The 18,816-nt window shown below is 30.2% G+C and overlaps 2 protein-coding genes across 2 annotated transcripts; one reads left to right on the forward strand and one right to left on the reverse strand.

Moving 5' to 3' along the window:
- The first annotated feature begins 23 nt into the window (after window positions 1–23).
- On the forward strand, window positions 24–9,772 carry LOC113553552 (putative ATP-dependent RNA helicase me31b). Its single transcript, XM_026956926.1, has 11 exons — window positions 24–194; window positions 2,049–2,427; window positions 2,486–2,564; window positions 2,629–2,863; window positions 2,922–3,065; window positions 4,876–4,970; window positions 5,037–5,159; window positions 5,331–5,459; window positions 5,548–5,728; window positions 5,797–6,008; window positions 8,571–9,772. Exons 2-11 carry the CDS (start codon window positions 2,360–2,362, stop codon window positions 8,643–8,645), a joined length of 1,341 nt encoding a protein of 446 aa, XP_026812727.1. The 5' UTR covers window positions 24–194; window positions 2,049–2,359; the 3' UTR covers window positions 8,646–9,772.
- A 1,101-nt stretch (window positions 9,773–10,873) lies between these two features.
- On the reverse strand, window positions 10,874–13,194 carry LOC113554832 (heat shock protein 70 A1-like). The gene has a single exon (XM_026958889.1). The coding sequence runs from the start codon at window positions 12,985–12,987 to the stop codon at window positions 11,056–11,058; it is 1,932 nt and encodes a 643-aa protein (XP_026814690.1). The 5' UTR covers window positions 12,988–13,194; the 3' UTR covers window positions 10,874–11,055.
- Window positions 13,195–18,816: the final 5,622 nt, after the last annotated feature.

Consider the following 18,816-nt stretch of genomic DNA (forward strand, 5'->3'; position numbering starts at 1 on the left):
TTTTGTTGTTGTGAGTGTTGCGACCGTTTCGCCGTTTCGCGCGACGTCATTTATACGTTGATTGTGCGACTATAGATGTTATTTTTTGCCCGTTTTCTGGAAAAACGAACCGAACTGCGAAAGACGACGTCCGCCTGGCAGACGATCTGAACACGAAACGCGAGCCACCCGTGGACATTCCGCCGTTGGATCTGGTAAGTGTATTTTCGTGTTCGTATGTACTGATGGCGCGAGCGGCGCCGGCGAGAAACCTCGTTGTCTGCCCGAACACCTGACCGCCGCCATTTTGTCGCAGCGGTGGTGTGATGTTATTGTTATTGTTGTGGTCGTACTCTGATAAACTTATGGGTTTCCGGTAGTGGCTGCAGAGGAATACGCATAGACGTTAGGCTGCCAGCCAGCCGAACCCGTGATGTTCCTAACCGTTGGGACACGTCTTTTTTTGTGTTCCAAATTCGTGCCAAACATGGCGTGCTACTTCCTGGTATTGACCCAGAACCAGAACGCCGTGTTTCATTCTCGACAATAGTTCAACTACTAGTGGCTGCCCCCATATGGGGGGAGGGGAGGGTCTTGTATATTTGTGTTTTGGAATTTGTCGCATCGCCTTATCTGACCGTCCTACGGGTTTTTCCATCATCCCCCAAATAGCCGATCGTCAGAAACGATGGTATTTATTAATTATATTCACAGTCAGCTGATGAATCGTTTTAATTTCAAATAATCACTGCTGTGCCGATAAATCACCTGTATTACATCCCATAAGTCGATGTTGCATTCACGTAATAATTCGTCAAGTACTTAGACTGTTCATTATCCCAAGTGTGTATTTAGGTAAATGGTAATTACGGTTGTTAGCGATAACCCAATCCCGTCTGTACGTCGTCCGCGTGTATCTGTTCTAACTTTCCATATTCTATTTATAGTAGAAGTCAATTTAAAATGCCGATAATTTCACAAGTTTCGCGATGCTGGATGATTTTCTTCAAGTTTTCTGAAAATAATATTGCTTCTTTTTTCACATATTTATAAATTTTTTAAATAATTTTATAAGTAGGTTAGTAAAATTCAAGAATTTTAAACAAAACAATTATGTAAATACTAAGTACTTACATTTTAATTGTAAAAATTATATTTATGTTATGTAAATCAGTATTTGATTAATTTTTTATTTTGAAATTTAGATTTGGCACTTGGTTCAGATGTTAATTAAGTGTACATGTATAAATATTCTATTACATCTACTTAAATCTGATAGTAACCTAACTACATTTTATCATAGTGATTTAGAACAGAAAATAATTTGTATTGTCTAGACTAGGAATAATTTTATGAAAAAAGGGTAGATTAAACAAACTGGTTCCTATTTTTAATAATAATTTGATAATTGATGATAATTATGAAAATAATGATTTTAACATACATTTCTTTTATGACTAATTTTTATTAATTTTTTTAAAATTAAATGTATAAGTATTAAATTTAAAAATAAAACTATACAACTAGTAAACTTGAATATTAGTAACTAACTACCTTAAATCGCATAGGGTATCATAGGTAGTTACTAATATTCAAGTTTACTAGTTGTAAAGTTTTATTTTTAAATTTAGTTTAATTTATAATATTTACTTAATTTAACAAACTAAACGATCAAGAGTGTTTTCCCTGTAACATAGGTAAAAGTATTAACGTTTAACCTACATGCAAATAATGTTACATTTGAATATACATTCAATTAATCAACAATTTGTATTATTATTTTTGAAAGTAAAATTATAATAGGTATGGTACCTTTAGTAATAATATTATCCTACAATGTCATTACAGAACATGATAATACAATTTATAGCTATCTAACTTTTACTGTATCAACAGATATTAGTGGTAAAACCCATTAATATATTAGATTATAGGTATTTAATGTCTTGATAAATATTTAATTGACAATTTAAAAGTTAAAATTAGGAATTTTTATTTATTCTATTTTTCTATTTATATATAAAAATGTTGATCAAGTATTATTGTTGATTGTAATTTTTTTTTTTCAGGTTTATTAAAAGTTTCTTCATTTGAATCAGCTTTTTGTAGCTCTTTGTTGATAGTGATATCAACCCAAGAAAAAAAGACATTATTTTCATAAGTGAAATAAGTTTTCTATAATTTAACTTACATTTTTATAAAGATAAAAGTGAATACTTCATGGTATTTTTATTAAATGTTTGTTATTTTTTTATTTGTTGTACATAATAAAGTCTAAGTAGACACGTTTTAGTGTTAAAAAGTGATTGTTTTATCATAAATTAAAACAATTTTTTTTTGTGTACACACGTTGGTTCCTTAGAACCTTAAAAAAGTTTAGATGCTTGCTACAAATCACAATAACTCTGGGATTAACCTCAATATGCCCAGCAAACAGTTAAACAGAATGTAAGTAATACTAGTTACAAAATTTATAAATACAACATAATTTTTTTTATATGTTTAGTAGCTTTGAAGGAATAGATGATGCGGGTTGGAAGGCCAAACTTAAACTTCCTCCTCAAGATCACCGGATTAAAACAAGTGTATGTAAAATATTTAATGAATGCTTTGTGATCAAATACATTAAAATTTAAAATATGATTACAGGATGTAACTTCAACTAAAGGAAATGATTTTGAAGAATTCTGTTTAAAACGAGAATTATTGATGGGTATATTTGAAAAAGGGTGGGAAAAACCTAGTCCTATTCAAGAAGCAAGTATCCCAATAGCACTTTCTGGCAAAGATATATTGGCAAGAGCAAAAAACGGCACAGGAAAAACTGGAGCTTATTCTATTCCAGTACTTGAACAAGTAGACCCAAAACTAGATGTTATACAAGGTATAAATCGTTAATTCCTGCTTGTTATTTTTATTATAAAATTAAATTAATTTTTTAGCACTTGTGATTGTGCCAACTAGAGAATTAGCATTACAAACTAGTCAAATATGTATTGAACTTGCAAAGCACTTGGACATTAGGGTCATGGTGACTACTGGTGGTACTAATCTTAAGGATGATATTCTTCGTATTTACCAAAGAGGTAAGATTTTCAAATAATTTTCTAATGAATGTTTTTTGACGAGAGTTATGCTAATAGTGCATTAAAAATCACTGAAAATACTATAAGTAAATAACTATCTATTAAATATTATATTTTAAATTAATCGTCTATTTTTTTTTTTTTTTTGAAAATTATAAGTTTTACTCGATGATGAAAGTATTTGGATTCCCCTTCACTTAAAATGTATGAGTGAGATTTAATATTTGAGAGTTTAATTTGAAATCATATTATGAATTATTTACTAATACCTATACTCTAATAATACAGTTTTTTGATCATAAAGTGATTGTGATAAATTCAAAGAAAATAACTAGTTTTTTTTATTATTTGGTAATAAATATTTGAATTATAATTAATAGTTACTTGGATAATTGTTATTACTATTATATTCTGCTCCATGATGATATATTTTGGATTCCCCTTCACTTAAAATATATGAGTGAGATTTATTATTTGAGAGCTTAATTCCAAATCATATTAAAAATTATATACTTACACCTATTCTCTAATAATACAGTTTTTTGATCATAAAGTGTTTGTCATTGTGATAAATTCAAAGAAAATAACTTGTCTTTTTTACTGTTTGATAATAAATATTTGAATCTTGATTCATATTTAAATAATTATTGTTGGTTATTAGAATATATTCTGCTCTATGATGATATATTTTGGATTCCCCTTCATTTAAAACATATGAGTGAGATATAATGTTTGAGAGCTATAATTTCAGATTTTAAATATATAATTGTTAAACCATATTGTATCTATAATAAACTCAATAAAGTAATAAATTCTAGTATATGTATTAATACATAACAAATAACTATTTAACAAAAGATACTAATCCTTGGAAATTTTATTGTAAATTAATTTGCTCTATGATGATATACTTGGATTCCCCTTCACTTAAACTTTATGAGTGAGAAATAATTTTTGAGAGCAATTTATTATTTAAAATTCTTGGTATGATATGTATGGTTTATAAATAATAGTGCTTAGTTATTGAGTTAAAAAAATTGTATTTACTTGATCCTGAGTTTTTTTTTTTTATAATTTGAGCAAAGTAAATTATAAAATGTAATACAACCAAGTTTTATAACTAAATCAATTTCTAGTATGTATTCAATGTTGCTGTACCTATCTGTTATTTTAACCACCTATGAATATTTTACATAGCTATAACTCACTTTAAAATGATAATATCAATAATAGCAAATGACATTTTCTAGATAATATTCTTACCTTTAAATGTGATAATAGGTAAATTCACTTAAAAATTAATATTAATATTAAAGCTAACATCACAAAATGTGTTCTGCTGAATGAAAATTTGCTATGATCTACATTTAGTAAGACAGAGACAACACATGCGAGCAATGTCCCTTTAACAAGATCTGTTAATAACATGAATGTTTTTTATTTTTAATGAATCTGATTTTTAATCTTTATTGAATTTAGGTTTACTTTTTTTAAGTAATTATATAAAACCATTAGTATAATCGTAAAAAGATTTACTTAAATGTTCTAAATTTTTTTATCATTACTATTTTTTTGATAAACCAAAAATGAATATTATATATATGTTTACTTTAATTTAGTAAATAGTGATTCTGACTACTTTTTTTGTATACTTATGTATTGCATTTAGGTTTGAAGTTAATAACATACCACTGAATGTATTATGTTACAATAAACAACTCTTATTCCCATCATTATATCTTAGAATTTTGTAATATTTTATTATTATATTATATTATGCTTCATTATAATAGTACTATTTTATTTTTAGTGCATGTTATTATTGCCACTCCTGGAAGAATATTGGATCTCCTAGACAAAAGCATAGCTAAAGTTGATCATTGTCGGATTTTAGTTTTAGATGAGGTAAATATACATTTTATTACTTCCTCATTTGATTTAATAATATTATTAAGTCATTTTTATTTTTAGGCAGATAAACTCTTGTCACAAGATTTTAAAGGTATGTTAGATCATATAATTTCAAGGTTACCATCAGAGAGGCAAATCCTTCTGTATTCTGCCACATTCCCTCTGACTGTCAAACAATTTATGGTGCGTACTGTAATACTGTAAATAAAACAATTTTCTATTTCAAATAAGTCTGGAGAAAATTACGACACTTATCAGTCCACTGTGCTGTTGCTTGTGCGAGTTTCATCAGGCTTATTTGAGGTATAGTATACTTGTATATAGATAAATTTAAAAAAAAAAATTATGTTTTAGGATAAACATTTACGTAGTCCATATGAAATAAACTTGATGGAAGAGTTAACCTTGAAAGGAGTAACTCAGTATTATGCTTTTGTTCAAGAAAAACAAAAAGTTCACTGTTTGAACACTTTGTTCTCAAAGGTATGCAATATTAGAATGTTAAGTAATTCTAAAATATTTCTTTTTTTCTAATTAAATGCTTACATTGTTTATTAATGTTATATTTTAGCTTCAAATAAATCAAAGTATAATATTTTGTAATTCAACACAACGTGTGGAGTTACTTGCTAAAAAAATTACTGATCTCGGCTATTGTTGTTATTACATTCATGCTAAAATGGCCCAAGCACATCGTAATCGTGTATTCCATGATTTTAGAAAAGGATCTTGCCGCAATCTTGTTTGTTCTGGTAATAAAATTAATTCTAGAATTTATATTAATGTTTATATTTTAATATTAATATTTTTTTTCTAACAGACTTATTTACGAGAGGTATTGATGTTCAAGCAGTAAATGTTGTGATCAACTTTGATTTTCCTAAAATGGCAGAAACATATTTGCATCGTATTGGTAGGTCAGGTCGATTTGGTCATCTTGGTATAGCTATCAATCTTATCACTTATGATGACCGGTTTGCTTTACATCGTATTGAACAAGAATTAGGCACAGAAATAAAACCCATACCTAAGGTAAGTTATTTACTAAAGTACACTAATATAAGTATTAAATGATAATTTATTATCTCCTTTTTATATTTTAATTCATAGAAGTAACATAAATTTATATTTATTATTATTTAGTTTATAGTCTATAGAAAAGGTTATATTGAAGTTCTTATATTTTTTGCTGATAATTAATCCATCAAGAGTTCTCTATAGTCTATACTAGTGTTTCCCAAAAGGTGTGCCACGATTACTTGAACTTTTGTTATAAAAAAAAACATATAATGATTTTTTTCAAAATACTTAAATATAATTAATATAAAAATGAACTACCTAACCTTTAATAAATTTTAGTGTAAAACAAGTGCGTGCTTTGATGTAGTTTGCATATTAGTTCAATTCTAGGAAGGATCAACAATTAGCACACCAGCATTTCTTGTTCAACTGATAAAAGTAGTTCACGTTTTTTATTTCTTATATTTGTTAGTGTGAAAAACCTAAGTTCATAGAGTTATGTTGTAGAAAATGGTAATAATGTATTTATTAAAATGTCTGTAATTATCGGATATTATGTTTTATTAAGACTCCAAAACTGGAACGGTTAAAGTTCATTAAATAAATTCTAATTTCAATGAGCGATCAGATTGAAGTTCTGATATTACATCTGATGTTACTGCAAAAGGATTGCGCACCCAATAATATTCGTTAATAGGCATAGATGGAAGTACTTTTTCATTTTTTCTTTTAAAATTATGAGATGATTAATTATCAAATCAGATGTTACCTATGTATTATTCGATAAGTAGATAATATTTATTCAAAGTGTGCCGTTACTTATAATAACTAATAATAATGTGCCGCGATAGGAAAAAGTTAGGGAACGACTGGTCTACTCTAATCATGTGTATTGTATGAAATTATCCAATTCATTAAATAGAAATAATATTTTTGTACTTAGTAAACTAATTAAAAATGGGTTTTTTTTTTCATCAAATGACCATCCACTTAATAAAGCAAATATACATATTATACTACCATTTTCTATTATATGAATAATCCCTAAACTATATGTTAATATTTATATAATATACCAAAGTATACAAACATATATTAATTATAATTATTTTAAAATAAAACATTATAGGTAAATATAAAGAGTAGGTAATAATTAATTTGAGTTTTATTTGTAGCTCTTGCTTAATGACCTTAAGCTGAAATGTCTATAATCTACTTTAAGACTAGCCTTATAATTTTATTGCTGTAGATACTTGTCTGGCTGTACTTTAAATAAAAATCATTTATTAATTGTTGCTTTATCTAGAAGACAAGAGTATTTGTGTTGTTTCTTGAGGATCCCACTATACTGTGTTCAAAATGAGATTGTGAATCTGCAGTCAACTTGTGGGCGTGACTATTACACAGCAAGTATACAGATAGTCGACTCTGTGATGTTGATAAACAGGTGTTGTCTGCTTGACCCATGCTCGACAAAAACTGGCTGCCGCTGATTCACAATCTCATTTTGAACAGAGTATAATTAGAAGAATTGAAATATTAAATTTAAAAAAAAAATTTAATGACAAAGTATTCCAATTTTTTTTTAAATAATACATATCTTTATTTAAGACAATTGTATTAGAGTTTATGTATTATTCGTACAATATAAAACTAATGGTAGTATAATATTATGCATTTAATTTATACTTTAATTTGTTTCATTAATTGGATGGCTGTTAAATGCTATCTTTATCATATAATTTATTAGTTTTTCGTATATCATTATCTGTTTTAAAAACTTATCAAATTATGTGTTTCATAAAATTGTTTAATTCAAAGTGACTAATTATGGTAGTGCACTAGTCCCTAATTCTCATGGAGATTGTTCTATTTATGTTTGTTACTTTTAATTTACTTTTGAATTGAACTATAAATTAACCCTAAAGCACATGCTTCATGGTCAAAAAACTGGGCTTTTAGAATTTAGTTCATAACTTGAAAAATATGAAATTTTAATCCAACCCAACCTTAGGTACTTTCTAATTAGGTGATAAACTTAAATTATATAAAACCCAATTGTATACAATTCGATGTCTGTACTATAGAAGGATTCAAAGTTCATTATCTATTGAAAAAACTGTATAACATTTATATGAAAGTTTAATTAAGCATTTGACAATTTTTATTTATTTAAAGAGCAATAAAATAATGATTATATTTGATATTTTTATTTATTGAGTTTTAATTGATATATTTTAATACATGATCAAAAAGGCTATGTATGTTAAAAACTCGTGAATATTTTTAATGCATGTAATCTAGAGTTAAGTTTTTTATGGTTGTAAATCAAAATATTCTATAGGTTAAAGTATATTTCCAGAAAAATTCTATTATATAAAATTTAATTTTAAATTATTGGACTTTTGTATAATTTATTTGATTGTCATAACTTCTTGTTTTGCTAATTAATTTTATAGTATACAATTAATTAATAATTAATAGATTTTTAATAAACTACACTTAAGTATGTTATTACTTTTTTTATTGAAAATAAATATATGAATAATGTTCTATTCTTTTTTTTTTTTGCAGGTAATTGATCCAAGGTTATATGTTGCACGACCAGAAGATGTAGATATTAATGAAGAAATGGACCTTAGTAAATGAAAAATTCTCCTTCCCCAACTATTGTAAATATTTGTATCTATAACAAACTCAATACCTACATACTTAAATTTAAGACTCAAGAACCCAAGATATATACATTTTATTTTTCAATCAATCCAAAGAAAAATTTGATTTCAAAACTATTTGCAGTTAACTTTAAATTTTTTATTTTAATTTCTAAATTCATAACTAAAATCTCTTCTCTTGTTTTTTTTTTTATTATTATTATTAGTATTATTTTATTTTCAATTCACAAGAAATTTATGTTGCCTTGCATGGTAGTACTGTATCTCACTAAGGTTACTTAAACTTCTTGGATCAAGCCTTTCGTGAACAGTACTGCATCCTTGCCACATTGGCATAAATTGTGTATATATTAATGGTATAAACAAATTCCCTCGCTGTTGTCCGATATATTGTATATAAGAGTATATTATTTATTATATTTAAAAAAATTAAAATTTGTTGCTATTGAATTAGCGAAAAGATCTCTAATGCAAGTGTGACTATTATGAATTGATCCAAATTTCGTGCTGAGAATACAGCTGTCTCAGTTACGGTACAATAAATAAAACCAAAAGCTGGAACCCGTCCTACCAAATTTCTTTCTTAAATTGGTTTATGAAAACTTTTACTTCAGCCCAATTGTTTTCTTACCAACTAAAATTTTTTCTGGTTTTATTTTGGACGGTAAAATTTTATTTACTATTATGTATTTGACCTAATTAAATCATTCAAAAATTTATTTCATGTTCATGATTTGACTTGGGATTTAAGGGCTGAAGTCAAATTATGTATTGGGGGGAACTAAATTGTTAATTTTTATTTTTTCTTAATGAAATAAATAAGTACCACTTTTGTTTTAAGACTTATAGAAACAAAATAAAAATTTGCTAAATTAAAAAAATTAATAATCTTATTAAAAAGTTATGCAAAATTTGGTACTTTATTAATTTTCTTTTTCAAAAAATAAAATATGATGTTGGCTTTTTGCTACGTTAATTAGGAGTTAAATTACTGCTACATCAAAAAAAAATATAAAATAATTATAAAAAAAATGGTTGTAAGTTAGAAAATAAATTTTATTTTACTGGATTTAAAATTAATATTTTAATAAAAGAAGTCTAAATTATATTTTATAATAGGACCAAATTATATTAGACATTCAATAACTATTTTAAGTTAAAACTTGCTTATACAATTTTTATATCAACTAAATCTCGTTACCCGTTTAATTAGTGTATAACATATTATTTTCTCTATTATGTATTATTAAAATTAACTGTGTATCCAACTATTTTCATGTCAAAAAGATGTATTGTTATATACAAATTTAGTGTAAATTTGTAAATTAATGAAAAAAAATGAATGGTAAAAACAATGAAATAAAACCAACTTTCAACCACCATTTGAGTTTTTTTTTGTCCTTAAGTTATTTAACCTTATTTTAATAATTTATTGTTACATCAATAAATATTCTTATGTGAATTCATTTTACATTAATACTACTAATTTGCGATTAACAATATATAGTATTCATTTTTAAATAATTCAAATTATAGTGATTACTATTTACGTAGTTCCCAGTATTCAGTATAAAAAGTTATTGTGCTATAATTAGTTATATTATTAGAAGGTAGTAACTTTTTCATTATGTTGATTAACCAATAACAATTTTAAGATTGTATGAGATAAAGTCTAGCCTCACGTGATAAGTGGTCATAGGTTTAAAGAATATTTAACTATTTAAGGTCCACTAAACTTGATGAGAAGTTGAACAGTTAAGCATTATTCTAGATAGATAATGAAATGTTAAACGAATTGAATTGACACATTTGAAAGAACACTAAATGTCGACGTAAATCGATCGTCTAATTAGTGAGAAGTTTAGAACGTATTCAAACATTTTATTTCTTTTTTTCTTATGTTTTTGTATTTAAATTATTTAAAATATAATTAAAATTTGTTTTGCATACCTACCTAGTTAGATTTTATTTTATCATAATCAAGGGCGGAAATATTCCATAGGCCTACAAGCGGTACGTATTGAAATACGCTTCTGCATCGTGGGCCGTAGTCACAAAATAATACCTCACATAAGAACAATAATATCATCGTACCATATACTATTATTTATTTTAACTGCAGTGCAAATGCTAATTAATACATATGAGTTATTATACGAGTAGTAGGTGGCATTGGTGACAAATTAAAAGACAACACAAATATAGACTGTACAGCTAATAAATATATTTTTGAGAAAACTTAAACATTACAATAAATAAAAAAAAATCAGTCTTAACTTACATCTACTAATAGGTAGGGAATCTAACATAATAGTAAATAATAATCTAGGATGCAGTTTATAACGGTATTTACAAATATTATGAGATGATATATTTTTTAATAATTAATCGACTTCTTCGACGGTAGGTCCTCTAGAGCCGGGGAAACCTTGCGCACCGGGGAAACCCTGCGCACCGGGAGGCGCGCCACCGGGTTGTCCCGCACCGTGTATCTTCATCATGAGAGCAGAGCAACTCTTTTGGATTTCCTTGAGTTTGTACTCGTACTCTTCTTTGTCCGCCAACTGATTGTTGTCCAACCACTGGACGACGGCGTCGCATTCCTGTTTGCCGGTGTTTTTCTCGGATTCGGTCAACTTGTCGCCGGCCTCGTCCAACGCTTGTTTAACACTGAACACGTAGCTCTCCAACTGGTTCTTGGCCGCGATCTTGGCCTTCTGTCGTTCGTCCTCTTCTTTGTACCGTTCCGCTTCGCTGAGCATACGATCGATTTCGGCTTGAGACAGGCGACCTTTGTCGTTCTTGATGACGATGTTCTTTGAGCGCCCAGAGCTGTTATCCTTAGCCGACACGTTCAAAATGCCGTTGGCGTCCATATCAAAAGTCACCTCGATCTTGGGTACACCCCTGGGAGCCGGAGGTATGCCGGTCAGGTCGAACGTTCCCAACAGGTTGTTGTCCTTAGTCATGGCCCTTTCCCCTTCGAACACCTGGATGGTGACGGCCGGTTGGTTGTCCGCGTACGTCGTGAACGTTTGGGTTTGCTTGCAAGGAATAGTGGAATTGCGCTCGACGATTTTGGTCATCACTCCGCCCGCGGTCTCGATGCCCAGCGACAATGGGGTGACGTCCACGAGCAACACGTCTTGAATCGCAGAACTCGTGTCGCCGCTCAGGATGGCCGCCTGTACTGCGGCGCCGTAGGCTACGGCTTCGTCGGGATTGATGGACAGGTTGAGCGGTTTGCCGCAGAAAAAGTTTTGCAGGAGACTCTGGATCTTCGGGATCCTCGTGGAACCGCCCACGAGCACCACGTCGTGTATGTCTCCCTTGTCCAACTTGGCGTCCGCCAACGCCTTTTCCACCGGTTGCAGAGTCGATCTGAACAGGTCTGCGCACAACTCCTCGAAACGGGCCCGGGAAACTCGCGTGTAGAAATCCACACCTTCCATCAGAGCGTCGATCTCTATGGTGGCCTCCGAGCTAGACGACAACGTTCTCTTGGCCCGTTCCGCGGCCGTCCTCAACCGCCTCAACGCCCTCGGATTGGAATGTACGTCTTTTTTGCATTTCCTCTTGAACTCTTCCGCCAAATGACATACCAGCCGGTTGTCGAAGTCTTCGCCGCCCAAGTGCGTGTCGCCCGCCGTCGACTTCACTTCGAATATCGAACCCTCGTCGATCTGCAGAACCGACACGTCGAACGTTCCGCCGCCCAGATCGAATATCAACACGTTCCTCTCTCCTTTCAGGTTCTTGTCCAGACCGTACGCCAAAGCCGCAGCTGTCGGTTCGTTGATTATTCGCATCACGTTCAGGCCGGCTATCACGCCCGCGTCCTTTGTCGCCTGTCTCTGCGAATCGTTAAAGTACGCCGGCACCGTGATCACGGCGTCCGTCACTTCGCGGCCCAAGTACGCTTCCGCTGTCTCCTTCATTTTCGTCAGCACCATCGAACTGATCTCTTCCGGCGCGAACACTTTCGGTTCGCCTTTGAATTCCACTTGGATTTTAGGCTTACCGCAATCGTTTATCACTTTGAACGGCCAGTGTTTGATGTCCGCTTGCGTCTTTTCGTCGTCGAAACGACGTCCGATCAAACGTTTGGCGTCGAACACCGTGTTCACGGGATTCATGGCCACCTGGTTCTTGGCCCCGTCGCCGATCAACCGTTCGGTGTCCGTGAACGCAACATAACTCGGAGTGGTCCTGTTACCTTGATCGTTGGCGATCACCTCTACTTTTCCGTGTTGCCAGATACCCACACAAGAATAGGTGGTACCCAGGTCGATACCGATCGCCGTCTTTCCGACCATTTCTTCGCCAAAAGGTTGCAGGTTTTGTTCACGTAAAATTAATACGAATAGAAATTAAATAAATCTAAAACGTATACAGAAATAACGCGCACGACTCGAAAACGATTTAAGTCACTTTGTGTTTAATAATGCACTGGAAAAATCTGTGAATAGCGCAAGATTGTATCTGTCTCGTTCGCTCAATCGCACTGGTATCGCTTCAAAATTCAAACTGATGCCCGGCACCGCGCTGCTAACGTTTATATATATTCGACGGAACGTTCTAGAAGGTTCGATACGTTTCGCGAGCGCTGCTGTGACTGCCGCGCCGACCCCCTACTTCACCACAACACATTTAACACGGTGTTTTAATAATCACTATACTGTTATAGAACATTCTCGAATTTTCTACGTCTTTCGCGTTATGTTCACCGAGTGTTTATTTTTTTTTTGTTTTTGTTTTCATTTGTATTTGTATGTAAATTATGAGATTCTCTGTTGTCCGATTTAGTAATTTACTTTTTAAATAAGTGTTAATTATTTTATTACTTCAGATAATCATTCGTATAATAACTGTTTCTCCTCAAACAATGTTTTGTTTTTGATTCTAATTCAAAAACAAAAAACCGTAAATCATTATTGCAATGAATTCTCAACAAACGTTTATATCAGCATTTCCTACTCATAATAATTTTCTAATTATTTTGATACTTTTTGATCTTTTTATGGACATTTTAAATCAACAAATTTTTTTCTCTAGTAACAATATACATTTTTTTCTTGTTTGATAATTCTTAATAATTCATAAAAACAAAGTTTCCACATAAACTGCTGTCATATCTTATATACTTATATCTGTATTAATATTAAAATACTAAAATATATTAATACCTCAAATATTTTCAAACTCCTTTTACCTTTAAATTAGGCTGAGAAAAAATATAGGTACTATAAAGATTTATTTGTTGTTTGATAATTCAAAAAAGTAAATGTTCCACATAAGCTGTTCTTATATTTGTATTTAAATACTAAAAGTACCTACTTCGGTTCAATTGTTTTTATATGCATTTGAATTTTGAAGTTAAAACTATTATTTTTGTACAAAATTCGCCAAAACTACAAAAATTTTCAAAATGCTAGTATTCTATGTGAAAAATGTATAATATCTTCAATTTTTATAAACAAGGTTTGAAAATCTTATTCATACAACGGCTTTATTAAATAGTTCATTCTAGAACATTCTCGAATTTTCTCAATCGTTCTTGTTATTTTCACAGAATGCTTGTATAAATATATTTAGACGTCACTATTTTCTTTTTTTAAATGTCTTTATATTATGTAAGAATATCATAGGTAGACGATATTAAATTATGTTTTACCACGAGATTCTGAGTTGACCAATTTAGTAATTTACTATAAGACGTGTTAATTTTTATTACATCGGATAATCACTCGTATATTAACTATTTCTCCTTACACAATTACTGGAATGAATTCTCAACACACGTTTATATCAGCATTTTCTAATTATTCTGATACTTTTTGATCCATTTATGGAAATTTTAAATCAACAATTTTTTTACTTTCTTGATTTTTAATCAAGTATTGTAATTGAAGTGAAATAAGTCTGAATTTTTAAAACTTCAAGATCTTTAGTTAAATAGATATAATTCTTAATAATTCAAAACACCAAAGTTCTCACATAAGCTGCTGTTATATACTTATATCTGTATTAAAATACTGAAATATATTGATACAATTTTATTTTATATGCATTTGAAGTTAAAATGATTATTTTTACAATATTTGTCAACACTTCAACATTTTTTAAACCTCTAGTACTTTTAGACTTGACTTAGTAAAAAAATTATGAACATTTCAATTTTTATAGTTAAGGTTTGAAAGTTTAATACAACGTTCGTTTCTATGGAGTTGGTCGTTCAAGAATATTCTCGAATTTTCTAAATCTTTCTTGTTATATTCACTTAATGCTTACACAGAAATATTATATTTTTAATATGTTTTCAACATGTTTCATGCAAATTTTAAATATTAATGGAATATGATAAGGTTTTGTCCAGAATATTTTTAATGTTTTTGTTTATGACAACATATTGTCACATAATGTTTCGGCAGTGAAAATCATATTTCCACAATATGCTGATATAATGTTGTCAACATATTTTTAGTATAACTTTGCAACAATACTGTCATAGGGTATATTTTCAACATATTTTATGACATTGTTTGATTTTTAATATGGTTATTAATTATGCTGTCAGTAAATGTTTGTCATAGTATTATGTCAAGGATGTTTCAAACACATTTTAAGTAACCTCCAACTAGTAATATTTTATTGTAAACATTTTCAAAATATATTTGGATAAATTAATAAAAAATTATTACTCCTTATATTTTGAATAATATAATAGTAAATTTTATATTTTTATTTACAAGTCGTGTTGTTAAAAATCGCACAAAAAAAAAAAGTTATAAAAAATGTATTGCTGTGCCTGCAGAGTAAAAATTAAAAATAAATTATTTTGAAAAATATTTAAATATAATAATAAAAATTATAAATAGTAAAAATACAAATTAAAAAACTAAAAATAAATGTAATTTTAAACGTACATAATTTGTTTATTGTATTATTGACTATACTCTTTTTCTATGGACTTTTGTTACGATTAGATGCTCATGCCATCCAATTTTTTAGTGGTTTTTCAATTTCCACATTGGATATTGTTAAAAATGTATTCATTTTCTAAATAACTTCTAAAATTAAATCTATATATATACTTACTATTACATAAAGAAAAGTTAGGGGTAATCTCTGAATCTCCTGAACCGATTTTGAAAATTATTTTACCAATAGAAAGCAACATTCTTTGTGAGTGTCATAGGCATTAATTTAGTCCGATAAAGTTAATTGTTAATTACAAAATTAATAATTAAAATAAGCGTGTAAATTGTATACGGAACGGCGGCCCGTGGGTTTCCGTGACAATCTAATTGTTCTGAATAAATAACGTCAGTATGCCTAAAAGAAAATCATAATTATCTAGACATACATTCCACACAAAATTGGTTAAAGTATGCCGATTTGGTGAGACTTTCTCTGAGTATGCATAGTGTTGAACATGTATATCACATTATTGTTACTTAGTGACCATTTTTTAATTAATAACTAAGTATTTACCTACAGCCCAGACAACGCCGGGCGGAACAGTTATGTAAAGTTGATATGTCAGAGATATCATCTATGTATTAAATCAGAAAACCAAAAATAGTTTTTATCTTCGCGCTAAATGTTAGCATTAGGCAACCAAACTTTACACAGATGCATATTTGTACGGGCAACGAAGTGCACGGGGACAGCTAGTAAACCATAATTCTTAAACATTAATTTATAAAAGTAGAATGTATACTATTTCTGTGAAAATGCCGTAAGCATAAGTTTAAAATTCAAAAAGCACTCAATCCCCCGAAAAATCAAAATTACATGGAATGACGGGAGGGGGATTTTATACCCGCTAATATAAAATAATTTTTACTTCTCATATATACCTTTATTGGTGATGTGGATAGGGAGGATTCACTAGGATTGTAATTTAAAGATTAGTCCAAACTGGGATGGGCATTGGGCATGAACCTCTCAACAGTCTCAATCCGCCTTCCCCGCGAGAGCACCACTAAAGGAAGTGTATATCGAGAATGACTGCGTATCATCAACTGCAGTTTACATGATTGCGTGACCGTTAAATCCCGCATTAATACGCGAGCGGTTACGCAAATACGACGGTATTCGTGACATTCGTGTACCACCACTTATTATCTCACGCCTATACGGCTATACGAATGGGTTTCGACAACACACACATATATATATATATAAAAGCGCAATTGCGGACCATAATAATATCGGACTATATCCGTGACGATGTTATAGTCCACTGTCGGCGCGAGACGGCTCACTCATCTCATGCATCGTGAATACGACCACGGCTTGCAACGACCGAAACCCCCCGCGCTCGATAGCATAAAATCGAATTAAAGGCCGCGTGGGTCGCAGCAAAACATACAATATACAACAATATTAATATACCGGCCACTGATTTTCATTAGTACTACATTATATACATGATATGATATTATGTCGCGGTCGAAACGAAGCACATTCGTACTAGTAATAATAATAATATGCACAACGCGCGTATCGGATACGGCATATTTACAAGGTGACCGGCCTGCGTTTGCACTGGCGAGTACGCGCGATTTCGGCGTGATGCGTCGCCCGGCCAAAGTGCATAAAACTGGCCGTCGTATTGACAACAAAACCGACGCGTCACCGATAAGACACGAGGCCGACGCACGACACGACCGGTATACGTATAGGCGATGGCAATGCGACACACCAAGACGAATGGTGAATCGTCGGGCGGTTATAAATTGTACGCACCAAAACGATAAACGGTTTTGAGTGTGCCAACACACTCGTCCGCACTCAATCAAAACTAACTGATTTATATAATAATCGATATCGTGTATACATTATACATTATATTATGTTATGCAACAGTTACTACATATTATTATACGTGCTATAGTGTTATATTTTACACAATTATCTATGTATAGGTATATAATCATACCCAACTGGTTGCTGCCGGCAATAATGCAAGTTGCAATAAGCATGTAATTTCCTAAAATATGGTACTTACCTGTATTGGCTATACTCGTGAAACAGAAGTTATTATTTCAGAACATATAAAACTTTTAAACGATTTAAATCTTCAAGCATATAATATTCTTCTTCGAAAGACTTTCAACTAGAATTAATATCCTTCAGTTAGCTATAAATTATTATGTTCCCAGATAATGATACACTTGCTTACACCGAGTGTCGAGTTAAATCAGCTGCGGATAGTATGCCGAAACACTTCGATTAGATATTATTATATGATATAATATAAACATTAATGCGTTACTCTACGCATAAATGTAGTCAAATTGTCTGTACAATGCGCCGGACGAGCCGAGCAATAAGATACACATATTTTTTTTTTTTTTGTAATGTATTATTATTATATTTAAATTTATTTGATATAATTTTAGCTTTAAATACAGGCGTTATTAGCTTTAGTTATAGTTACTATACAATATCGATTATTTTATTAATCATTCATTATCATAATAATGTTATTAACCACGTAATAATTCATATCTATATATCTGCGGCATCGTTAAACATTTTCGTAGGTCTGGAGCTGCTGACATCCGTATTCTTAGATTTATCATTCGGTGTAAATTCACACGTAGTATACTAATGTATACAAATAAACAAAATTATACACATTTAAAAATTTATAATAAAAAAAATGTCGTTTTGAAGATAGAATAAAAATACTACCTGAATATGCACACTTCGTGACATATTCTTGCTACACCACTGGCTATTATACTTATTTAATACTTAATACTTATAGTACTTTAGTAGTTAGTATTATTTCTTATTATCGTATGTTGGCTGTAGTAGACATAATATATAACGTAAACTATTTATTCATATTTTATATTATAATTATGATTTACAATAAATACTAATAAAATAATATGCTGGCTAAATAATATGTTTGTTATTAATTTTCTTTTAATATAAATAAAAGGAACTAATACACTATATACCTATTAATCTGTTTATTTCTTATTATTGTTTTTATATTTTTAATTTCCTAACAAATATTTAAATAATAAACATTGTTTTTTATTTTCATAAATAATTTTTATGTTTCTTCGATTACTGTTTTTTTTTGTAATTTCTAAAAGTTTTCCGCAACTCTTTTTAACTTT

This window comes from Rhopalosiphum maidis, chromosome 2, assembly GCF_003676215.2.
Source record: "Rhopalosiphum maidis isolate BTI-1 chromosome 2, ASM367621v3, whole genome shotgun sequence".
NCBI lineage: Eukaryota > Metazoa > Arthropoda > Insecta > Hemiptera > Aphididae > Rhopalosiphum > Rhopalosiphum maidis.

Coding starts and splice junctions, on each gene's coding strand:
- LOC113553552 (XM_026956926.1), top strand. CDS start 2,360: ATGCTTGCTACAAATCACAATAACTCTGGGATTAACCTCAATATGCCC. Junction 2,428..2,485: donor AGCAAACAGTTAAACAGAAT/GTAAGTAATACT, acceptor TTATATGTTTAG/TAGCTTTGAAGGAATAGATG. Junction 2,864..2,921: donor AAAACTAGATGTTATACAAG/GTATAAATCGTT, acceptor TTAATTTTTTAG/CACTTGTGATTGTGCCAACT.
- LOC113554832 (XM_026958889.1), bottom strand. CDS start 12,987: ATGGTCGGAAAGACGGCGATCGGTATCGACCTGGGTACCACCTATTCT.